The following is a 21,406-nucleotide window of genomic DNA, read 5'->3' as shown; positions in this document are numbered from 1 at the left end:
TGTCCACATCTCCTCAGACCTGACATGGGCTGCCCACATTCAGGTCCAGACCAAAAAGGCTATGCAGCGCCTGTACCACCTACGACAACTGAGGAAGTTCAGGGTCTCTCCAAAGATCCTCAGGATTTTCTATACAGGCGCTGTGGAGAGCATCCTCACACAGAACATGACATCGTGGTTTGGGAACAGCTGTGTGAAGGACCCCCCTAAACACACACACCTGCCCTCTCACATCATCTATAATTGACTGAGACAGGACTCTCTTCCAGACACTCTAAACCCAGGCACAATGTACATTTCAAATTCCTTTAATTTTAAATATGTTTATATTGTCTGCATATATATATATATATATATATATATATATATATATTAGGGGTGCAACGATATTCGTATCGATATTGAACCGTTCGATACAGTGCTTTCGGTTCGGTACGCATATGTATCGAACAATACAACATTTGTAATTTATTTTATCAACTTTCCTTCTGACGATGCTGTCTGTGTTGAGCGCTCAGTGAATCTGCGTTCGACTACTCCGCCTAGGCTGCACTGTCGAGCGCAGGTCCACTGAGCGCTCAACACAGACAGCATAGTCAGAAGGAAGAGCGCAGGGCAAGCTAGCGAGACAGAAGTTAAGCTCTCCTTGCAAGATGGACCTCTCCCACCCTCATTCAGATCTGGCGTTTGGAATTATTTTGGTTTTCATGTGACGTATGACCCTGAAGGTAAGCGAGTCATGGACTAAAGTAAAACAGTATGTTGGATGTGCCATGCAATGCTTAATTACATTGGTGTGAACTAGTGTGTTAGCGCAGTTAGCTCGTTAACGTGTTAGCCGTCTAGCCCCATGCACGGGGCTATCCGCGGTAGCTCGTTAACGGAGATTTGCCGTGTTGTGGCGTTAAGGTCATTTCAACGAGATTAACCTGAAAGCACTAGTGGGAACACAACGAACATGACTGCACATTTACGCCGACATCATCCTAGTGCAAAGACAAAAACAACAAGCATGCTACTAACTTTAGCCGAGTCATTTAGACAGCTGTTAGCACGTGATTCTCCTTATGCTGCTGAGAATATAGCCCAGAAGAAGCGGATAGTAGAGCTTTTATTTTGGAAAGAGACATTTCTCTGTAATAAACTCTCTTTTCCAAAGATGAGTGATTCCTCAATCAGATACAGGGCTTGCAAAATCGCTAGCCCGACGTCCCGGAGCTAGCGATCTTTCCAGTCGGGCTACAAAAATCTCTCTGCCCTGCCCGTCGGGCTATTGTAGGAAAAATATACGTCAATGCTTTTGCATTCTTTCAGAAATGTAGCTGGGTAATTATGTCATTGGCATCGGTGAGCCACTGTCAATATGTGACATATTGAAATCGCATTTGAATTTGCGCTTGTTTTTTTGCTTTCACTTTGCAATGACAGCACTGATCTGTGAGTGATGATAATTTGTGCACCAATTCCTCTGACATCGTCTTATTAATCGTTAGCTTACTATGCAAACATGACAAGTGAAATCTCCCGCAGCTTAAACATGTGAGAGGTTGATCACGCAGAGAATCGCTGAGCTTATGTGGGTGCGTGTGTAAAAGTAGCAGTATATATATTTTAGTTCTGCTGAGCCAAATAAGACAGGTCGGGGTGAAGAAGTGACAGCCAAAGAAAAGCTTACCACAAAACGGAGAAGTTATGACAAATCAGACTATAAGGCAAAAAGAAAGTGCAGCTTTATGGTTTCATGGACAAAATAATTTCTGTGGCTGCAATATGATGAGCTAAATAACCAGGGCTGCACATAAGTGGTCCGCAGGTGCGCATTCGCTGTCAAAATAAAAAACGCGCACAAGGGTTAGGGTTAAATTTAAAAACTGTACTTTTGAGTTAAAATATATATTTATAATTTTAATAAATGACAAATTAAAAAGGCATGAACATTTTTTTGTATCGAAAAAATATCGAACCGTGACACCAAAGTATCGAACCGAACCGTGAATTTTGTGTATCGTTGCACCCCTAATAAATATATAAATACATATATATACATATATACACATATATATATATACACATATACACATATATATACACATATACACATATATATACACATATACACATATATATACACATATACACATATATACACACATATACACATATATACACACATACACATATATACACACATACATACATATATACACATATACACATATATATACATATACACATATATACATATACACATATATATACACATATATATACACATATATATACACATATATATATATACACACACACACACATATATACACATACATATATACACATATATATATATAGGAAGGAAGCTGATGGCATAAGATGTAAGTACAACTCCTCCGGTTTCATATCCATCCATCCATTCGCTTCCGCTTATCCTTTTCAGGGTCGCGGGGGGCGCTGGAGCCTATCCCAGCTGTCATAGGGCGAAAGGCGGGGTACACCCTGGACAGGTCGCCAGTGTGTCGCAGGGCTAACACATAGGGACAGACAACCATTCACACTCACATTCGCTCGCACATTCACACCTAGTGGCAATTTGGATTATCCAATTAACCTATCCCCACAAGCTGCATGTCTTTGGATGGTGGGAGGAAGCCCGAGTACCCGGAGGGAACCCACGCAAACACGGGGAGAACATGCAAACTCCACACAGAAAGACCCCGGCCTGATGGTGGAATTGAACTCAGGACCTTCTTGCTGTGAGGCAACAGTGCTAACCACCGTGCTGCCCCTGGTGGCACGGCAACTCCTCCGGTTTCATATGCAAAACAAATTATTGCGCTAGCTTACGCAGGTCCAGTTCTACAGGCATTTAAAGGGTTAACAATAACAATGTATTGAATAATGACTTTAAAAAATAATATAAAATAGTGTGCAAATACTGATAACAGTGCAAATGTTTGCAATATAAAAAATAAATGAAAAATGTAAACATCTATGTTTAGTGAACTTTGCAGTGTTGCTCTGTGGCGCAGCTATGACACCGTAGCAAAGTTTACACACTGTGTCTACTTGATCCACGTCTGACTCCACGAACCCATAATGTTTCCACACTACTGAAGTTTTTTTTTTTACCTCTCTTTTCAACCATAGGCAGTCACTCTCCTCTCCAAATAACTTCTGCTTAACTTTCCGAGCTTCCCTTGGGTCTTCTTAATTGTTGTGACACGTGTTGGAAATGCAGAGAGGTGCGCTTGATTTGCCACACGGAGCAGCGCGAGAGTAAAGCACGAGGGAGGGGCTAATAATCGGCTCAGTCATTTTTAATGATCATTGAAAGCTCAGATCGTAATTGTGATTAAAATTCGATTAATTGAGCAGCCCTAGCTAAACGTAGCCAAAACGAAAGAGATGATCATCAAGATATGTACATTACATATCTCAATCAACAGTCATGGTAGTGTTTTAGTTTAAGGTTTTAATTATCTATCATTCTCACACAGTTGTTATTGTTATTGTTATTATTTTTATCAATATTTTGTAATTCATTTTGTATTTTAGTTTATTCAAGTGACTATTTTATAGCAACATGTCTGGCATGTATGATGTACGAGTGTCTGAATGTGGGGGATGAGCGAGAGAGATAAATATGAAGCCATCATACCAGCTCGGACGTCGCCCAGACAAGGACAGCAGGGTCAGGTGTTGAGGAACCAGGGCACCATGAATGGAAGTGGGCTACTGGAACGGCATCGGTGGGCAAGAGAAAAAAAAAATAGGGCACTGTTGGAATGCTACTATGTAAGTAACCCCAGCGGAAGGGGTTATAGGAACAGGATGGCGGAACTATGGAATCGTCGATACCCAGCATCCACATTGATGGCAAATCAACTAGTACCTCAGTGTTCCAATATTTGGAAGAAGGGACTACTCTCATGGCTAGAGGATGGCAAGGGGGAGCCAGGATGACAGGTCAGGGGGAGTCATCATCACCCCCAACTGAGATTGGGTCCCAAACCCCAAGTGCAATGGAAGAAGGATCATTGAGTGTAAGAGGAACTGACCTAATAGGATCATGGCCAAGCTTGAAACCTGGATCCAGTTCCTAAGACTAAGTGAAGTACCCTCAGAAGATCTACTAGATGATGTGAATGCAGCACTACAGACAATACCTACCGCCACCATAACCGAGACTAACCAGCTGATCTACACCACGGCAGCAGTGATCAGTGAGATGCTTAGCTACAAGTTGAACAGCCACAAGGAGCAGTACCCTCCATGGAGAAGGAGACTAGAAGTAAAGATCAAGGTAGCACAGCGGGAGGTTAGCCAACTATCGGAGTGGCAGAAAGGTGCAATAAAAAAAAGGTGCTTAAGGAGTACAGCAAGCTGTCCATATCTGAGGCCTTGGAAGCTGCCAACAGAACCATCCAAGGTGTACTCCCAGTAACAGGGGAACAATATGAGAACAGTACCACCAAGGCTGGAGACGGAACAATATTGTAAGAGCATATGGGAGAAGGACGCAACCCATAACGCCAATGCTCAGTGGCTAGTGGATCTGAGGGCAGACTACAGCAATCAGAATCAGAATCAGAATACTTTATTGATCCCTGGGGGAAATTATTTTTTGTTACAGTGCTCCATTTTAAACCAACATTAAGACAAGACAGACAATACGCTAACTAAGAATAGTACAATATATACATATATATACATACATACATACATAAGTCACTTATAAATAAATATTTGGAAAAGAAACATGTGTAGCTGTAGCAGCAAACAGTGTGTTAAGTGGATGCGTTGTACAGGGAGATGGCCACAGGCAGGAATGATTTCCTGTGTCGTTCAGTGGTGCTTTTCGGTAATCTCAGTCTCTCACTGAACGAGCTCCTGTGACTGACCAACATGTCATGGAGTGGGTGGGAGGTGTTATCCAACATTGTCTTTATCTTGGACAGCATCCGCCTCTCCGACACCACCTTGAGGGAGTCCAGCTCCATCCCCACAACATTGCTGGCCTTACGGATCAGTTTATTAAGTCTGTTGGCATCTGCGACCTCCCTGAACAGCGGCAGACATCCAAGAAATGGCCTCTAGTATGAAGAGTTGGACAGCACCAGGCTCTGACATGGCTCAAGTCTACTGGCGGAAAAGGTGACTGTGCTGCAGCAAGGCTTCTGACAAAAACATCTAAGTACTCCCATGTGACACCGTTGCTTATACAGATGCACTGGCTCCCTGTTGAATTCAGAGTCCATTTTAAGATACTGGTTCTGACATTTATAGCTCTTCAAGGACAAGCACCAGCCTACATCATTGAACTTTTACAGCCCTATGTCCCTAGTAGGTCCCTGAGGTCTTGTGATCAGGGCCTACTTGTTATTTACAGCATACAAGGCTGAAAACCAAGGGTGATGGAGCTTTTGCCACTGTGGCCGCCAGACTGTGGAACTCTCTTCCTCTCAAGATCTGCAGACTCAGTGGTCACTTTTAAAAAAAACAACTAAAAACACATCTTTTTAGAAGTGCATTTTGTTAACTTTTGTCTCTTTTTGTTTTATACCTTGTGAAGCACTTTGGGGCGATCGTGGCTCAAGAGTTGGGAGATCGCCTTGTAATCGGAAGGTTGCCGGTTCGAGCCCCGGCTTGGACAGTCTCGGTCGTTGTGTACTTGGGCAAGACACTTCACCCGTTGCCTACTGGTGGTGGTCAGAGGGCCCGGTGGCGCCAGTGTCCGGCAGCCTCGCCTCTGTCAGTGCGCCCCAGGGTGGCTGTGGCTACAATGTAGCTGCCATCACCAGTGTGTGAATGTGTGTGTGACTGGGTGGATGACTGGATATGTAAAGCGCTTTGGGGTCCTTAGGGACTAGTAAGGCGCTATATAAATACAGGCCATTTACCATTTGTGATCTTTTATCTAGAAATGTGTTATATAAATAAAATTTTACTTACTCCCTGAGTGTGTGGCAGTACAAGTGAACGAGCTGCTAGTTGATTAGAGACACATGGAATGGCTAATCGAAGGCCAGACAGTCCTGATCCCCACGGACCCCCAGAAGGGACCGGTCCCTTCCATCTAACAACCAATAATCTGCCTGAGTACCACATGTAAGCCTGTGTCAGGCATCATAGCGGCTAAGATGAACAGGTACATGGGTCAGTATATGGCACAGAAAGGATTTGGAAAGAATACCAGAGGCGCAAAATACCAGCTACTGCCATTAATTAATTCTTCCATCTTAAATATGATCAACCCATCTCTAATCGGCTATGTACCACAGGCTTTTAAGGTGGCTGTAGTTAAACCTTTACTCAAAAAGCCATCTATAGACCCAGCAGGTTTGTATCATATCTATCTAATAGATTCCAATTGGTACATGTAAATGGAGAGCCCTCTTCACACATTAAGGTCAGTCATGGTGTTCCACAGGGTTCAGTGCTAGGACCAATTCTGTTTACACTAGCATACATTTTCACTGCTATGCAGATGACACCCAGCTCTTTCTATCCATGAAGCCAGGTAACACACACCAATTAGTTAAACTGCAGGAATGTCTTAAAGACATAAAGACCTGGATGGCCGCTAACTTTCTGCTTCTTAATTCAGATAAAACTGAAGTTATTGTACTCGGCCCTGAAAATCTTAGAAATATGGTATCTAACCAGATTCTTACTCTGGATGGCATTACCTTGGCCTCCAGTAACGCTGTGAGGAACCTTGGAGTCATTTTTGACCAGGACATGTCCTTCAATGCACATATTAAACAAATATGTAAGACTGCGTTCTTCCATTTGTGCAACATCTCTAAAGTTAGAAATATCCTGTCTCAGAGTGACGCTGAAAAACTAGTTCATGCATTTATTACTTCCAGGCTGGACGACTCTAATTCATTATTATCAGGAAGTCCTAAAAACTCCCTGAAAAGCCTTCAGTTAATCCAAAATGCTGCAGCAAGAGTCCTGACAGGGACTAGAAATGTGGGCTTCATAGATAATTGGCAAACCTTCTGGAGGAAACCTGGTCTTGTTAGGAGAGACGGCATCCATCCCACTTTGGATGGAGCAGCTCTCATTTCTAGAAATATGGACAAATTTATTAAACCCCCCAAAATATGACTATCCAGAGTTGGGACCAGGAAGCAGAGTTGCAGTCTTACACGCTTCTCTGCAGCTTCTCTCCTCCTGCTACCCCCCCAAAAACCCATCTCCATAGAGACTGTGTCAGCTTCCAAACAGACAAAAAACAAACTAAAAACCAGCAACAAACAACTTAAACATAAACAATTACAAAGAAAGAACAATACAGTATCCACATCTGAACCAAAGAGTAAAACAGTGAAATGTGGATTATTAAATATTAGGTCTCTCTCCTCCAAGTCTCTGTTAGTACATGACTTAATAATTGATCAACAAATTGATTTACTCTGCCTTACAGAAACCTGGTTGCAGCAGGATGATTATGTTAGTTTAAATGAATCAACACCCCCGAGCCATTCTAACTACCAGAAATCTCGAAGCACAGGCCGGGGGGGCGGTGTGGCAGCAATTTTTCACACCAGCCTATTAATTAATGAAAGACCAAGACAGACTTTTAATTCATTTGAAAGCCTGATGCTTAACATTGTCCACCCCAGCTGTGAAACTCAGAAACCAGTCTTATTTGTTATCATCTATCGTCCACCTGGGCCTTACACAGAGTTTCTGTCTGATTTCTCAGACTTTATATCTAATTTAGTTCTGAGCTCAGATAAAATAATTATTGTGGGTGATTTTAACATCCATGTAGATGCTAAAAATGACAGCCTCAACATGGCATTTAGTCTGTTATTAGACTCAATTGGCTTCTCTCAAAATGTAAAAGAACCCACCCACCACTTTAATCACACTCTAGATCTTGTTTTAACATATGGCATCGAACCTGAACATTTAACAGTGTTTCCTGAAAACCCTCTCCTGTCTGATCATTTCCTGATAACATTTACTTTTACAATAATTGATTACACAGAGGTGAAGAGTAGACTTTATCAAAGTAGATGTCTTTCTGAAAGCACTGTAACTAAGTTTAAGAATATAATCCACCCACTGTTATCATCTCCAATGCCCTGTACCAACACAGAGCAAAGCAGCTATCTGAACGCTACCCCAACAGAGGTCGATTATCTTGTTAATAATTTCACCTCCTCACTACGTACGACTCTGGATACTGTAGCTCCTGTGAAAACTAAGGCCTCAAATCAGAAGTACCTGACTCCGTGGTATAATTCTGAAACACGTACCCTAAAGCAGATGACTCGTAATCTGGAGAGGAAATGGCGTGTCACAAATCTAGAGGATCATCATTTAGCCTGGAGAAATAGTTTGCTGCTTTATAAGAAAGCCCTCCGCAAAGCCAGAACATCTTACTATTCATCACTGATTGAAGAAAATAAGAACAACCCTAGGTTTCTCTTCAGCACTGTAGCCAGGCTGACAAACAGTCAGAGCTCTTTTGAGCCAACCATCCCTTTAACGTTAACTAGTAATGACTTCATGAACTTCTTCACAAATAAAATTTTTATCATTAGAGAAAAAATTACCAATAATCATCCCACAGATGTAATATTATCTACAGCTACTCTTAGTACCATTGATATTAAGTTAGACTCTTTTTCTCCAATTGATCTTTCTGAGTTAACTTCAATAATTACTTCCTCCAAACCATCAACGTGTCTTTTAGACCCCATTCCTACAAAACTGCTCAAAGAAGTCCTGCCATTAATTAATTCTTCGATCTTAAATATGATCAACCTATCTCTAATAATCGGCTATGTACCACAGGCCTTCAAGCTGGCTGTAGTTAAACCTTTACTCAAAAAGCCATCTCTAGACCCAGCAGTCTTAGCTAATTATAGGCCAATCTCCAACCTTCCTTTCATATCAAAAATCCTTGAAAGAGTAGTTGTCAAACAGCTAACAGATCATCTGCAGAGGAATGGTTTATTTGAAGAGTTTCAGTCAGGTTTCAGAGCTCAGCACAGCACAGAAACAGCTTTAGTGAAGGTTACAAATGATCTTCTTATGGCCTCTGACAGTGGACTCATCTCTGTGCTTGTCCTGCTAGACCTCAGTGCAGCGTTCGATACTGTTGATCATAATATCCTATTAGAGCGATTAGAACATGCTGTAGGTATTACAAGTACTGCGCTGCAGTGGTTTGTATCATATCTATCTAACAGACTCCAATTCGTGCATGTAAATGGAGAGTCCTCTTCACACACTGAGGTTAATTATGGAGTTCCACAGGGTTCAGTGCTAGGACCAATTCTGTTTACATTATACATGCTTCCCTTAGGCAGTATCATTAGAAGACATAGCATACATTTTCACTGCTATGCAGATGACACCCAGCTCTATCTGTCCATGAAGCCAGATAACACACACCAATTAGTTAAACTGCAGGAATGTCTTAAAGACATAAAGACCTGGATGGCCGCTAACTTTCTGCTTCTTAATTCAGATAAAACTGAGGTTATTGTACTCGGCCCTGAAAATCTTAGAAATATGGTATCTAATCAGATTCTTACTCTGGATGGCATTACCTTGGCCTCCAGTAACGCTGTGAGGAACCTTGGAGTCATTTTTGACCAGGACATGTCCTTCAACGCACATATTAAACAAATATGTAAGACTGCTTTCTTCCATTTGCGCAACATCTCTAAAATTAGAAATATCCTGTCTCCGAGTGACGCTGAAAAACTAGTTCATGCATTTATTACTTCCAGGCTGGACGACTGTAATTCATTATTATCAGGATGTCCAAAAAACTCACTGAAAAGCCTTCAGCTAATCCAAAATGCTGCAGCAAGAGTCCTGACAGGGACTAGAAAGAGAGAGCATATTTCTCCTGTTTTGGCTTCCCTTCATTGGCTTCCTGTTAAATCCAGAATTGAATTCAAAATCCTGCTCCTCACATACAAGGTCTTAAATAATCAGGCCCCATCTTATCTTAATGACCTTGTAGTACCATATCACCCTATTAGAGCACTTCGCTCTCGCTCTGCAGGCCTACTTGTTGTTCCTAGAGTATTTAAAAGTAGAATGGGAGGGAGAGCCTTCAGTTTTCAGGCCCCTCTTCTGTGGAACCAGCTTCCAGTTTGGATTCGGGAGACAGACACTATCTCTACTTTTAAGATTAGGCTTAAAACTTTCCTTTTTTCTAAAGCATATAGTTAGGGCTGGACCAGGTGACCCTGAATCCTCCCTTTGTTATGCTGCAATAGATGTAGGCTGCCGGGGGATTCCCATGATGCATTGAGTTTTTCCTTTCCAGTCACCTTTCTCACTCACTATGTATTAATAGATCTCTCTGCATTGAATCATATCTGTTATTAACCTCTGTCTCTCTTCCACAGCATGTCTTTATCCTGTCTTCCTTCTCTCACCCCAACCGGTCGCAGCAGATGGCCGCCCCTCCCTGAGCCTGGTTCTGCCGGAGGTTTCTTCCTGTTAAAAGGGAGTTTTTCCTTCCCACTGTCGCCAAAGTGCTTGCTCATAGGGGGTCATATGATTGTTGGGTTTTTCTCTGTATCTATGAAGCGCCTTGAGGCGACTTTTGTTGTGATTTGGCGCTATATAAATAAAATTGAATTGAATTGAAATTGAACTAGAAAGAGAGCAGATTTCTCCTGTATTGGCTTCCCTTCATTGGCTTCCTGTTAAATCCAGAATTGAATTCAAAATCCTGCTCCTCGCATACAAGGTCCTAAATAATCAGGCCCCATCTTATCTTAACCTCTTAAGCCCCAAGGGAGTTTCTGAGCTTCCTGCTCGAAAATGTAACGCCCAAATTTAATTTATTATTTCTCTGCAGTTACAAACTCTGTCCTTACAATATTGGTATCAAAATAAAGCTAACACTTGGGAAATTTCATCAGTGGTGTAAATATTGAAGCAGATATTACTGTGTCAAAGTTACTGAGACTGGAACACAGAAAAAGTAAGTAGATTTTATCCTCACCTAATTATTTCTTTTTAATTTTTAGCATATAACCCATTGAAAAATATGCCTCAGATCACATTTGGTTCCAGAAATTCAGTAACCAACATATAAACATCATCTGTGCAAAGATTTATGTTTCTAAAGTGAAACAATGAAAAACTACAGCCCTGTCAATACATGAATATCCAGACGTTGTACAAAAATGTCCAATTTTGGCACACAATTGGACACCATGCCAGTTGATTTTTAGCATATAGTTAGGGCTGGACCAAGTGACCCTGAATCCTCCCTTAGGTATGCTGCAATAGACGTAGGCTGCCGGGGGATTCCCATGATGCATTGAGTTTTTCCTTTCCAGTCACCTTTCTCACTCACTATGTGTTAATAGACCTCTCTGCATTGAATCATATCTGTTATTAACCTCTGTCTCTCTTCCACAGCATGTCTTTATCCTGTCTTCCGTCTCTCACCCCAACCAGTCGCAGCAGATGGCCCCGCCCCTCCCTGAGTCTGGTTCTGCTGGAGCTTTCTTCCTGTTAAAAGGGAGTTTTTCCTTCCCACTGTCGCCAAACTGCTTGCTCATAGGGGGTCATATGATTGTTGGGTTTTTCTCTTTACCTATGAAGCGCCTTGAGGCGACTTTTGTTGTGATTTGGCGCTATATAAATAAAATTGAATTGAAAATGCAAGCTCCATGAACGCACACAGCTGTGGATTCCAGCTGCATTCGTAGTTCTGCAAAGACTCCCATAGAGTCGAGCTTTTCAGTTCAATCAGCTGCATTTCGATGTCCTCTGTGTCCAGGAAATTAAGGCAAGACAAACCCAGCTGCTCATTAAAGCTTTCTGGTTTGATCAGAAAAGAAAACATTGGTCCATACGCCTGTGAATTCTGTCTCGAGTCTACGGATGTATCTGTATATTTCCATGGTGCCGATGCAGCGCTGAGCGGAGAGCTCCTGAAGCATTTGAAGTGTTGGAATGTGGAAATTTCAACATCGCTTGAAAAAACTGCCAGCTAGCAACGTCCCTCTCACCAGTTGGCTAAGTTATTTTTAGCCAATTACAGGTTGAATCTGGTAGTTGGGGTTACCGTCATTAAGAAGCAGCACAACTAATGTGTCTATGCGAGCTAATTTGTGATATGCACCGCTGGCCCGGCCTTTTATTTTTTTAATGCACCTGCTCAGATTAACTCACTGCGTGACGTGCCCAGGGCTGTGCTGGGACAAAAAAATCAGCCTGGGCATTTTGACTAGAGACTGGCCCACCAAGTATTATAGGAAAAGCCATAAAGCCTTTGAATGAAAACAAACGCTGTTGTGACAGTGATGTACAGTCTTGTTGGTATATGTATGATTTCTATACATTTTACATCTGATAAAAACTTTGGTTGTAAGATTCAGATAATTATTTAATAAAAGTGAGACATTTTAAGTGAGAATAACAAAGAAAAGTATTTCTTTGTGCCCCCCTCTCCCTGTTAATGCCCTACCTGGCCCCTGGCAAAACTTTGCAAGATCCGCCCCTGCACAGTTACCAGCTGTCAGCTACTTAGAAAAGGATCCTGGTGTTATTTGTCTCTCAGAAACAGTTCATAACTTCCCTTCAACTCACTCATGTCACCTAAAAGGTAAACCTGTTTCTCCATCACCTGTTCAGCTCTGATGATCCAGTAAGGACATCTCCTGCTTTCAGCTTCATGTTTACCTCTCACCAGATAACCAAACCATATCATGACCAGCAGCTTTTTTACAGCTGTGGCTCCAGCAAACATCAGCTGATACTAGAAATTAATATTAAATAAATTCTAACAACAGCTGATCAAGCTTAAACGTGCTGCTGTTGTTTAACGCGACATGCGCTGGTTTCTTCTTTCTGGCGCAAAGTGGGCGATAAATAAACACGAGAGAAAAGCCGATCAGCTGATCATTGATCAGTTTCATGATTGAAGTAGAAACAGGAGAGAGAATGAGAGAAGAAGAGCCAGTTATGCAGCGTAAATACACAGAATAACTCCAGCTTTGTGTCTTTTTCTATTCTAGCTGAAGTACGGGACAAACTGTGTTCCTTTTCAGCTCAATACAAAACGTAATATTTTCTCTGAATACGTGACGATTCCGTTTTTTACGGGACGGTTGGCAACTCTACTAACTAACCTTATGAATAAACAGCACAGAGGCACTAATCATAGCAGCACAGGAACAAGCTCTGAGCACAAGATCCATAGCGGCTGGGGTCTATCACACCAGGCAAGACCCCAGGTGCAGGCTGTGTAAAGATGCCCCTGAGACAATCCAGCACAGAAGTGCAGGGTGTAAGAAGCTAGCAGGCAGGGCATACATTGAACGCCATAACCAAGTGGCCAGCATAGCATACAGGAACATCTGTGCCATGTATGGCCTGGAAGTCCCAAGGTCAAAATGGGAGACGCCCCCAAGAATGGTGGAGAATGGCCGAGCTAAGATCCTGTGGGACTTCCAGATACAGACAGACAAAATGGTGGTGGCTAACCAAGCTGGAAAATTACCAAGTGCTCAGAGAAGAGCTCAAGAAGATGTGGAGGGTGAAGGTAGCAGTGGCCCCAGTGGTAATCAGAGCACTTATTGCAGTGACTTCCAAATTAGGCGAGTGGCTCCAGCAGATCCCAGGAACAACATCGGAGATCTCTGTCCAGAAGAGTGCAGTCCTAGGAACAGCTAAGATACTGCGCAGGACGCTCAAGCTCCCAGGCCTCTGGTAGAGGACCAGAGCTTGGAGGATAAAGACCGCCTAAAGGGGCGAGAGGGGAATGCATTCGATCTCGAACAAAGCACTAAAAGGATTTTGTTATGTTAAATAGATGGATACTTTATTGAGCCCATAAGGGAATTTTTTTGTGTCACAACAGCATGATAAAGTAAAAATAGTAGAGTCTACAATACACAACAATAAACAACACAGTTAAAATAAGAGTGTCACAGGTGTCCAATAAGGGCCTTATATTATGAGATATAATTCCTGCAGTATACAACAGTGACAAAAAACAATGAAAAGTAAAAATGGTTTAAATAGTAAAGTAAAAGTTGGTTAAAAAAAAGTAAATGTAAGACTGGCGTTGTGTAAGAGAGAAGTGTAAGTTGCATTTAATAAATAAAATGTAGACTATAAATCTGCCTTAGAAGTGTGGAGTAGAGCAGGTGCGATGGGTTATCCATGGTGGAGCACAGTCCCGTCTCTCAATGACTCAAATGCCTCCAAGTTCTGATTTATGATGCTTCCAGCTTTGCGGATTACTTTATTGATCCTACTGCCATCTCCGGCACTGACGTATCACTGCAGACCCCACCCACCCTGGCAATGGACTGTTTAAAATGCTTCCATCTGGTAAGCAGTATAGAAACATACAAACATGCACCACCAGACTGAGGGAGAGCTTTTCCCCCAGATCTGTGAAATACATCTAAATTCTATTTGTGACTTCCTGCACACATAGATAGTGTCCATTCAACTGTTTTATAGTGCACCTCAAATCAACTCCATGCCTTTTATTTGCTAAACTGACAATGACATAATGAAGGAATTGCCCACACCTGGCCATGGAATCGACTATGAGTCAATTAGCTAATTACTTTTGGCACGTGTTAAGGAGCAAAAACTCTTAAACCCTTCACCCAATTTCAATGTGGATACCCTCAAATGGAAGCTGAAAGTCTACACATTGTCCATATCGGTTATATAACTGTAATTGGAATAGGTTTCTGTAAACACGTATTTTTTAAAAAACAAACACACAAAAAAAACAACAACTTGTGTCTGATGTGTGCCGAGGTACCAAAACAAAACTTCGTTATGTGTGAACATATAATAACAATAAAAGATGCTTGCTCTTCTTCCAGACTTCTCCACATAGTTCCTCACCACTCCTGCCCAACCTTAAAGACGTGGTCGGCAATCCAGGAGACAGGAGAAGTGGTGATACCCACCCCGAGCAACTTCTCACTTGAATTGTTTTTCCTTGGAAAGACAAGTAATATGATTCTCACAATGCTACCAGTTCCACGCATGTGAAAGCGAGCATGTTGCAACAGGCAGATAACAGCATCATCCACCCCCACAAGAGGCTGGTAAGTGAACCGAAGAGTGTTGAGAGCATGTTTCACCTGGAAGCTAAGTCGGGCAAGAACCAGTCTCTCCAGCACCTTGATGACATGTTAACGTCAAGGTAACTGGTCTGAAGTCATTCAGACCTGATGCGACCAGGGTCTATAGCTTTGCTTTGGTGTAGTCCCTACACTTACGCTCTTAGCTGGACACCAATCACTAGGGATGGGTAGCGGTATCTGGTGCCATTATGGCACCGGTTCTGACATAACCGGTAGTAACCAGACCGAAAAGCAGCGCACATTTCAGTGCTTTTTTTTTTTTTCTTGAGATGTCATACACTTTGGATTCTAGCCAATCATTTTACCTTTCCAAGGATAGTAGGCGGTACGGTACGTATGTTCTTTTAGAGCAGAGCTACAGATTAAAAATGGTCAAAGCGGTCAAAAGTCTGGCTGTACACAGCAAGAGATGCAAACTCAGCAGCCTGCAACAAGTGCTTTAAGGTGATAGCTGCAGAAAAGGCTAACATTGTTATCCTTTTACAAAAAAAAAAAACCAAACACAGCTAAACATGAGAGGTTTTAGGACAAAGTTTGTGTTTTCCATTGTTTAAGCACCGGTTCCAACCAAAGGAGGTATGTTGTATCAACAGAAAAGGCTAACTTGGTTATCATTTTGCAGAAAAAAAAAGAGACTGCTAAGAGGTTTATGGACAAAGTTTGTGTTCTCCATTCTTTAAGCACCGGCACCGTTTCAAAAGTACCAGTTTGGCACCGGTATCGGATAAAACCTAAACAATACCCATCCCTACTATCACAGTCCGGTATGAGGACTGGCAGCAGGGGACCCAGTACTGACCCTGTTAAGATAGAGAGTCAGTTCATTGTTCGTGCTGTGTGCAGGCTACTGCCAATTTATCTGATTGAGGGCATCAGCTGCATCTCTCCACACCTCTTTGGTGTTATTCAGATGGACTTTGGTCTGTATGCATCTACACCTTATTAGCCCCACATTCAACTCATTCAGCAGGGCCTTCTTGTCAATGTTGATCCAGGACTTATTGTTGGAAAAACAGCATACAGTCCTGGCTGGGATTCAATTCAATTCAATTTTATTTATACAGCGCCAAATCCCAACAACAGTCGCCTCAAGGCGCTTTAGGTATCTTCACAGAAATGTATGTAGTCAGTGATGCAGTTGATGTCAACCCCATGTGGATCACAGAGCATGTCCCTGGCTGTAGTCCTGCAGGGGCTCTGTCTTCCTTACCTTGCCTTCTCACAGATTTGTTGGCAACAGGAAGTCTTAGAAATGGAAGAACTGCGCGTGTCCATCGTTATAGCAACACAGCTGAGCGTCCCATGACGTAATTAGTATGTGACGCGCACGCTACAAAGTGGACATCGAGGCGACGATATGCCTGCTGCTCAGTCTGTGGACCATGGCATTGTTTTTTCTAGCCATTTCCTTTGTTGCCAGGTTTTAAAAACGGCGGTTTTGATTTTCATGAATGAGACACTCTCGTGACGCCACTGACTAGCCAACTGGTGGCATGCAGTCTGTTGACGTCACATTTTGGGATCATTTGGAACCATGGCCAAGTAGGTGCTAAAAAAAGGACCTGTTACCTGGTACTATGACCTAATGGCAAACCCTGAAAACTGTGACGAGCCAACCTGAATAGGTACTAATTGAAAAGAGGCTTAAGTGTCCTGTATGATGACACACAGAAGGACTCTTTATTTTTTTTTTTTATTTTGTTTTTGCATAAATGGATAACAGTTTGCTGGTAAATTGCAAACTGCATCCAGGACAAATAACCATGTTACAATGCTAACTTCATCTCTTTTAAAGTAAATGGCCTGTAAATGGCCTGTATTTGTATAGCGCTTTTCTAGTCCCTAAGGACCCCAAAGCGCTTTACACAACCTGTCATCCACCCATTCACACACACATTCACACACTGGTGATGGCAAGCTACAATGTAGCCACAGCCACCCTGGTACTGGGGCGCAAGTACCTGCAGAAAACATGCAGACACAGAGCTAGCCAATGAAAAAGCTGAGTGCATGCTGACCCAGAACCATGTGTAACAAAAGGATGAGGAAGTCAGGCTTGAGCACTGTAGCCTCTATTTCTACCTATACGTGTGTTTCTATCGGGCGATCGTGGCTCAAGAGTTGGGAGTTCATCTTTTAATCGGAAGGTTGCCGGTTCGAGCCCCGGCTTGGACAGTCTCGGCCGTTGTGTCCTTGGGCAAGACACTTCACCCATTGCCTACTGGTGTGTGTGAATGGGTGGATGACTAGATATGTAAAGCGCTTTACTAGTCCTTAGGGACTAGTAACACACTGGTCCTTAGGGACTAGTAAAGCGCTATATATGGTAAATGGCCTGTATTTGTATAGCGCTTTACATATCCAGTCATCCAGTCATCCACACATTCACACACTGGTGATGGCAGCTACATTGTAGCCGCAGCCACCCTGGGGCGCACTGACAGAGGCGAGGCTGCCGGACACTGGCGCCACCGGGCCCTCTGACCACTACCAGTAGGCAACGGGTGAAGTGTCTTGCCCAAGGACACAACGACCGAGACTGTCCAAGCCGGGGCTCGAACCTTCTGATTACAAGGCGAACTCCCAACTCTTGAGCCACGATCGCCTCATTATAAATACAGACATTTACCATTTCTACAGTGACATCACTGGTTGCCATCTTTGCTTTGAGTTCTTATGTAAAAACTAAAAGACAGTGTGTATATGTCCTCACGATATGCATTTGTGCTGGTGTGTGGGACTGTATTCTAATGTTTATATTGTTAGCTGCCAATTATACAAGCCTGCGTTTCAGCTCATTTTACTGAGTAAAAAAGTAACAGAATTACTTTCTCTGGCAAGTAATGACTGTGCTGCATTATATTTAAGAAAAGTGTAATGATCAACACAGGACCAAAATATTTATTACACAGCATACTATGGGACTTGCACTACAGACGAGTCAGACATCCATATAACAGAGATATCCACTTACCTAGCTGGGCCTGATTGGACTCAGACATCTGTATGAGAGCACTGTCCTTCTTGTTGTAAAGAATTTTCACCCTCTGGACATCACCATACACTCCTGTGACAGACCCAGAAGCCGGCAATAGGAGAAGAGGTTGGGACGAAAAAAAGCAGGCAGTTAGAAAAATCTCAAGGTTTCACAGGAGACAAGGATATTTAAAAACAAAGTACAGCAGAGACGACAGCATAGAAACACAGGTTTATTTTAGACTGTAGAGTGTGAGGTGTATGAAAGTGTGTGAAAAAAACAGATAAAGGATAAAGAAGAAGCACCCTCTAAGCAGAAACGTTATCAAGCTATGTGAGATGGCTAAAAATAAAAACAGCATGCAAAAACCAATGGCTTAGACATGCATTAACTTCTTACTAAGTAGTAAATTTTAGGGCAAAGTAATGACATGACATAACCCAAACCAATTAACAGGCGGTCAATGAGGATTCAAAATGACCAAATCTACAATCAGCAAACAAATATAGAGAAGCTTGTAATGCTAACAATGACAATATTAATAATAACTATGATAATAATAATAATAATAATAATAATAATAATAATAATAACAACAACAATAATAATAGTAACAACAACAACAAAAAGTCAGAATGAAAGTAGAATAGAAAGAGTAGATACAAGAAAGAAAAGTAGAGCTAAAGAAAGAAGAGAGAGAGAGAGCTAACGATAACATACCGAAGAGGGTAAACAGACTTTGGGGCGTAACCATCTTTAGAGGGAGAGAAGAGCAACAAGCAGCGTGAGACAGGTAGAGAGGTAGAAGAGTCGGAGCGGAGCGGAGGTAGAGATGGACAGATCGATCCAGAACGGAGGTAGGTAGGAGGAATGGTGGTTTTTGTTTTTCCCCGGAGAGTGATGGAGGTGGTGGGTCATGGAGGAGGGGAGCAAGCGGTGGATGAGGGGTCATGGAGGGGAAGAAGGGTTGGTTAATATGGGAGGAAGAAAGGGTGATTGAAGGTTATATATTTATAAAATCCCCACCAGCACACGGAGTGAAGGTGGAGCAGGGTAGAGAGAGAGAGAGAGGGGGGGGGGGGGGGGGGGGGGGGGGAGAGCGAGAGAGAGCGAGAGGGAGAGAGAGAGAGCGAGAGAGAGAGAGAGAAATCAGGGAGGCAAATGCAAATTTGGGTAAGGAGATTTAAAAAATGAGGAATGGGGAGGGACAAAAAAAATAAAATACAGGTCAGTACACTGGAATAATGCAAGTAGTTTGGTCAGAGATAATGGCTTGGATCAATGTTGTCTTTGGAGAAAATAGAGCAAAGTTTAAAAAAAAAACTGGCTTTCATCCTAGACAAGCATGGGATAAAGGTACATTCATCTCAAATCATAATAATATTCAAACTCATTCACAACAATGGGACAAATAGAACATGCAGCAGCTGTGAGAAAACTGAATGTCTTTCAGCAATGGTGTGACACGAGTTCACAAGGAGATTAGATAGCATGCAGTATAAAAGGCAACAAAATCTTGCATGAAAGAGTTGATGTGAAGGCCACTTCAGTATAACATGGCATTCACACAAATCCACAAAGCTAAAAGAAAGCATGAGCACAGTATCTTAGCATCAGGGCTTTAAGTGGTGTAGATACTGTCCAAAGGCAGAATAACACAACCATTCACAGAGATGAGCAGAGCAGACAAGTCAGATGCCAAATCAGTTTAAACACACAAACCAAAAACAGAAGAAAAGGGATAAAAGAGCAAGCAGCAGGTGTTTGTTCCCAGGGCTTAGACACAGTTAGGAGACCACAGAATGATTTCATATGAGCTGAGGAGAGGTGAGGAGAGCTTAGAGAGAAAAAGAGAAGACAGACAGTTAGCAGAGTTAGATGCAGTTTGACAAGAAAAGGGAAGGTTTGATTATCAGAACAGGAAAGAGGGGAGAGGGTTCGGGTGCCTATGAAATAAACGTCAAATCCTGCAGTCACCAAGTGGACCAAAAAAGGAAAAACAGGGGGGGAGAATAAGTTCTTGCTTTTAAAAACAACACAAAATTACAGTAAAGAAATGTTCATAGGAAAAGTATTTTATAAAACTAGACCTACAACAGGAGCCCAGATGTAGAACATCAACTGCTCCACACAGCTCAGTGATTACAATGAAAATGATGTCTACACACGCTGGTTAGGAGGTAACACATATAGGCAACAGGCTATCTGAATGCGAACAAATATTATACAATCAAAGGAACCTTTGGGAAACTACAGCTTACATAAAGGAAGCCTTGTTTTTCCTGCAGTTCTAAGACTAGAAAGTTCATGAAAAGCAAACTGTGTGTTCAGTCTGTGTGTGTCTCACACAAAAGCAAAGTAAATTATCAAGATTAACAGATTCAAGTGTCAAACATGAGTTTTTTTATACACATCTTTAATGACAAGCACAAGAAAACAAATCTGGAAATAGAAAAACTGACCCACAGCGAGCAACAGAAAAAACAGGAACAGATGAATGGAGGTGGTGTGTAGGAGCGGTGGAGTTTTAATTGTAGACTTTCCACTTTACTGGTGTTACTGGTGTCAGTATTACTAACCTCTTCATTGAGGTTGCTAACCAGCAGGACCCCACTGGAGCCTGTCTGCCCAGCGAGGGCCACCCTGCCCGCTGCAGCAGCAGCAGCTGCCGCCGCACTCAGAGGGTTCAGAGCTCCTGACGGGAAGCAGACAATCACGGAGTGGAAAATCATTAACGATGTTGATGATGGTGACAATACATCATGGGAAGAACACAGTACAACCCTCTCAAACCCTGCATGTCTGACCACACAAAACTGTTTCTTTGTACCATACACAAAGACATTTTCTACTGTCTGATACACTGGATGCACTTTATCATTGTTTTCCAAAAATGATCACAGTAACTGTAACAAATGCAGTAATGCAGCCCAGACACACTGGGTTGTGTTTCTCTTCCTCCTGGGTATCTATCACATGCGAGGTGAATGGTGTTACCCTCTTAAAATAATCTCAAAATAAGAATGTGGACATGTAGTTGTAGGAATAGTAGTTTTTGTTTCACCCAACCAACTCCTACCAGTGGCGTTTAGAAGCTGTGATTTCGCACCAATAACCAGGGACACAGTTCAGCTTTGGAGCCAATCAAACTGAGGGCAGATCACAGACTGTTGTTCTACATAGAGATTGAAAATGTGACGTCACTCAGGGGTAAAACCGCAAAGGATTCTGGGAACTCGTGGCAAGAGGTACTAGCGCACGCAGGCTTTCAATTGAAATCAGTTACACAGCGATAAAAATAAACACAAAA

General features: G+C 42.3%; 1 protein-coding gene across 7 annotated transcripts in view; it reads right to left on the bottom strand.

Moving 5' to 3' along the window:
• The window catches only part of LOC147321376 (polypyrimidine tract-binding protein 2-like), a 40,649-nt gene that overhangs the window by 3,744 nt on the left and 15,499 nt on the right, over nt 1–21,406 (bottom strand). For 5 of the 7 annotated variants that reach the window (XM_086305306.1, XM_086305307.1, XM_086305308.1 and 2 more), the window contains 3 exons: nt 20,676–20,791; nt 18,817–18,850; nt 18,094–18,186 (listed from right to left, as the gene is read on the bottom strand). In XM_086305306.1, coding sequence (XP_086161432.1) covers nt 18,094–18,186; nt 18,817–18,850; nt 20,676–20,791 — 243 coding nt within the window. Of the gene's footprint in view, nt 1–14,038; nt 17,081–18,093; nt 18,187–18,816; nt 18,851–20,675; nt 20,792–21,406 lie in introns of those variants that run through there. The other 2 variants (XM_086305310.1, XM_086305309.1) reach the window with 2 other exon arrangements.

The sequence above is a fragment of the Aulonocara sp. 'chitande type north' Nkhata Bay genome, linkage group LG9, assembly GCF_057382095.1.
Source record: "Aulonocara sp. 'chitande type north' Nkhata Bay isolate Kocher_YH1m ecotype deep benthic linkage group LG9, A_spYH_male_GT1.1, whole genome shotgun sequence".
In the NCBI taxonomy this organism is placed as follows: Eukaryota; Metazoa; Chordata; class Actinopteri; order Cichliformes; family Cichlidae; genus Aulonocara; species Aulonocara sp. 'chitande type north' Nkhata Bay.
This window is presented reverse-complemented; position numbering and strand designations above follow the sequence as displayed.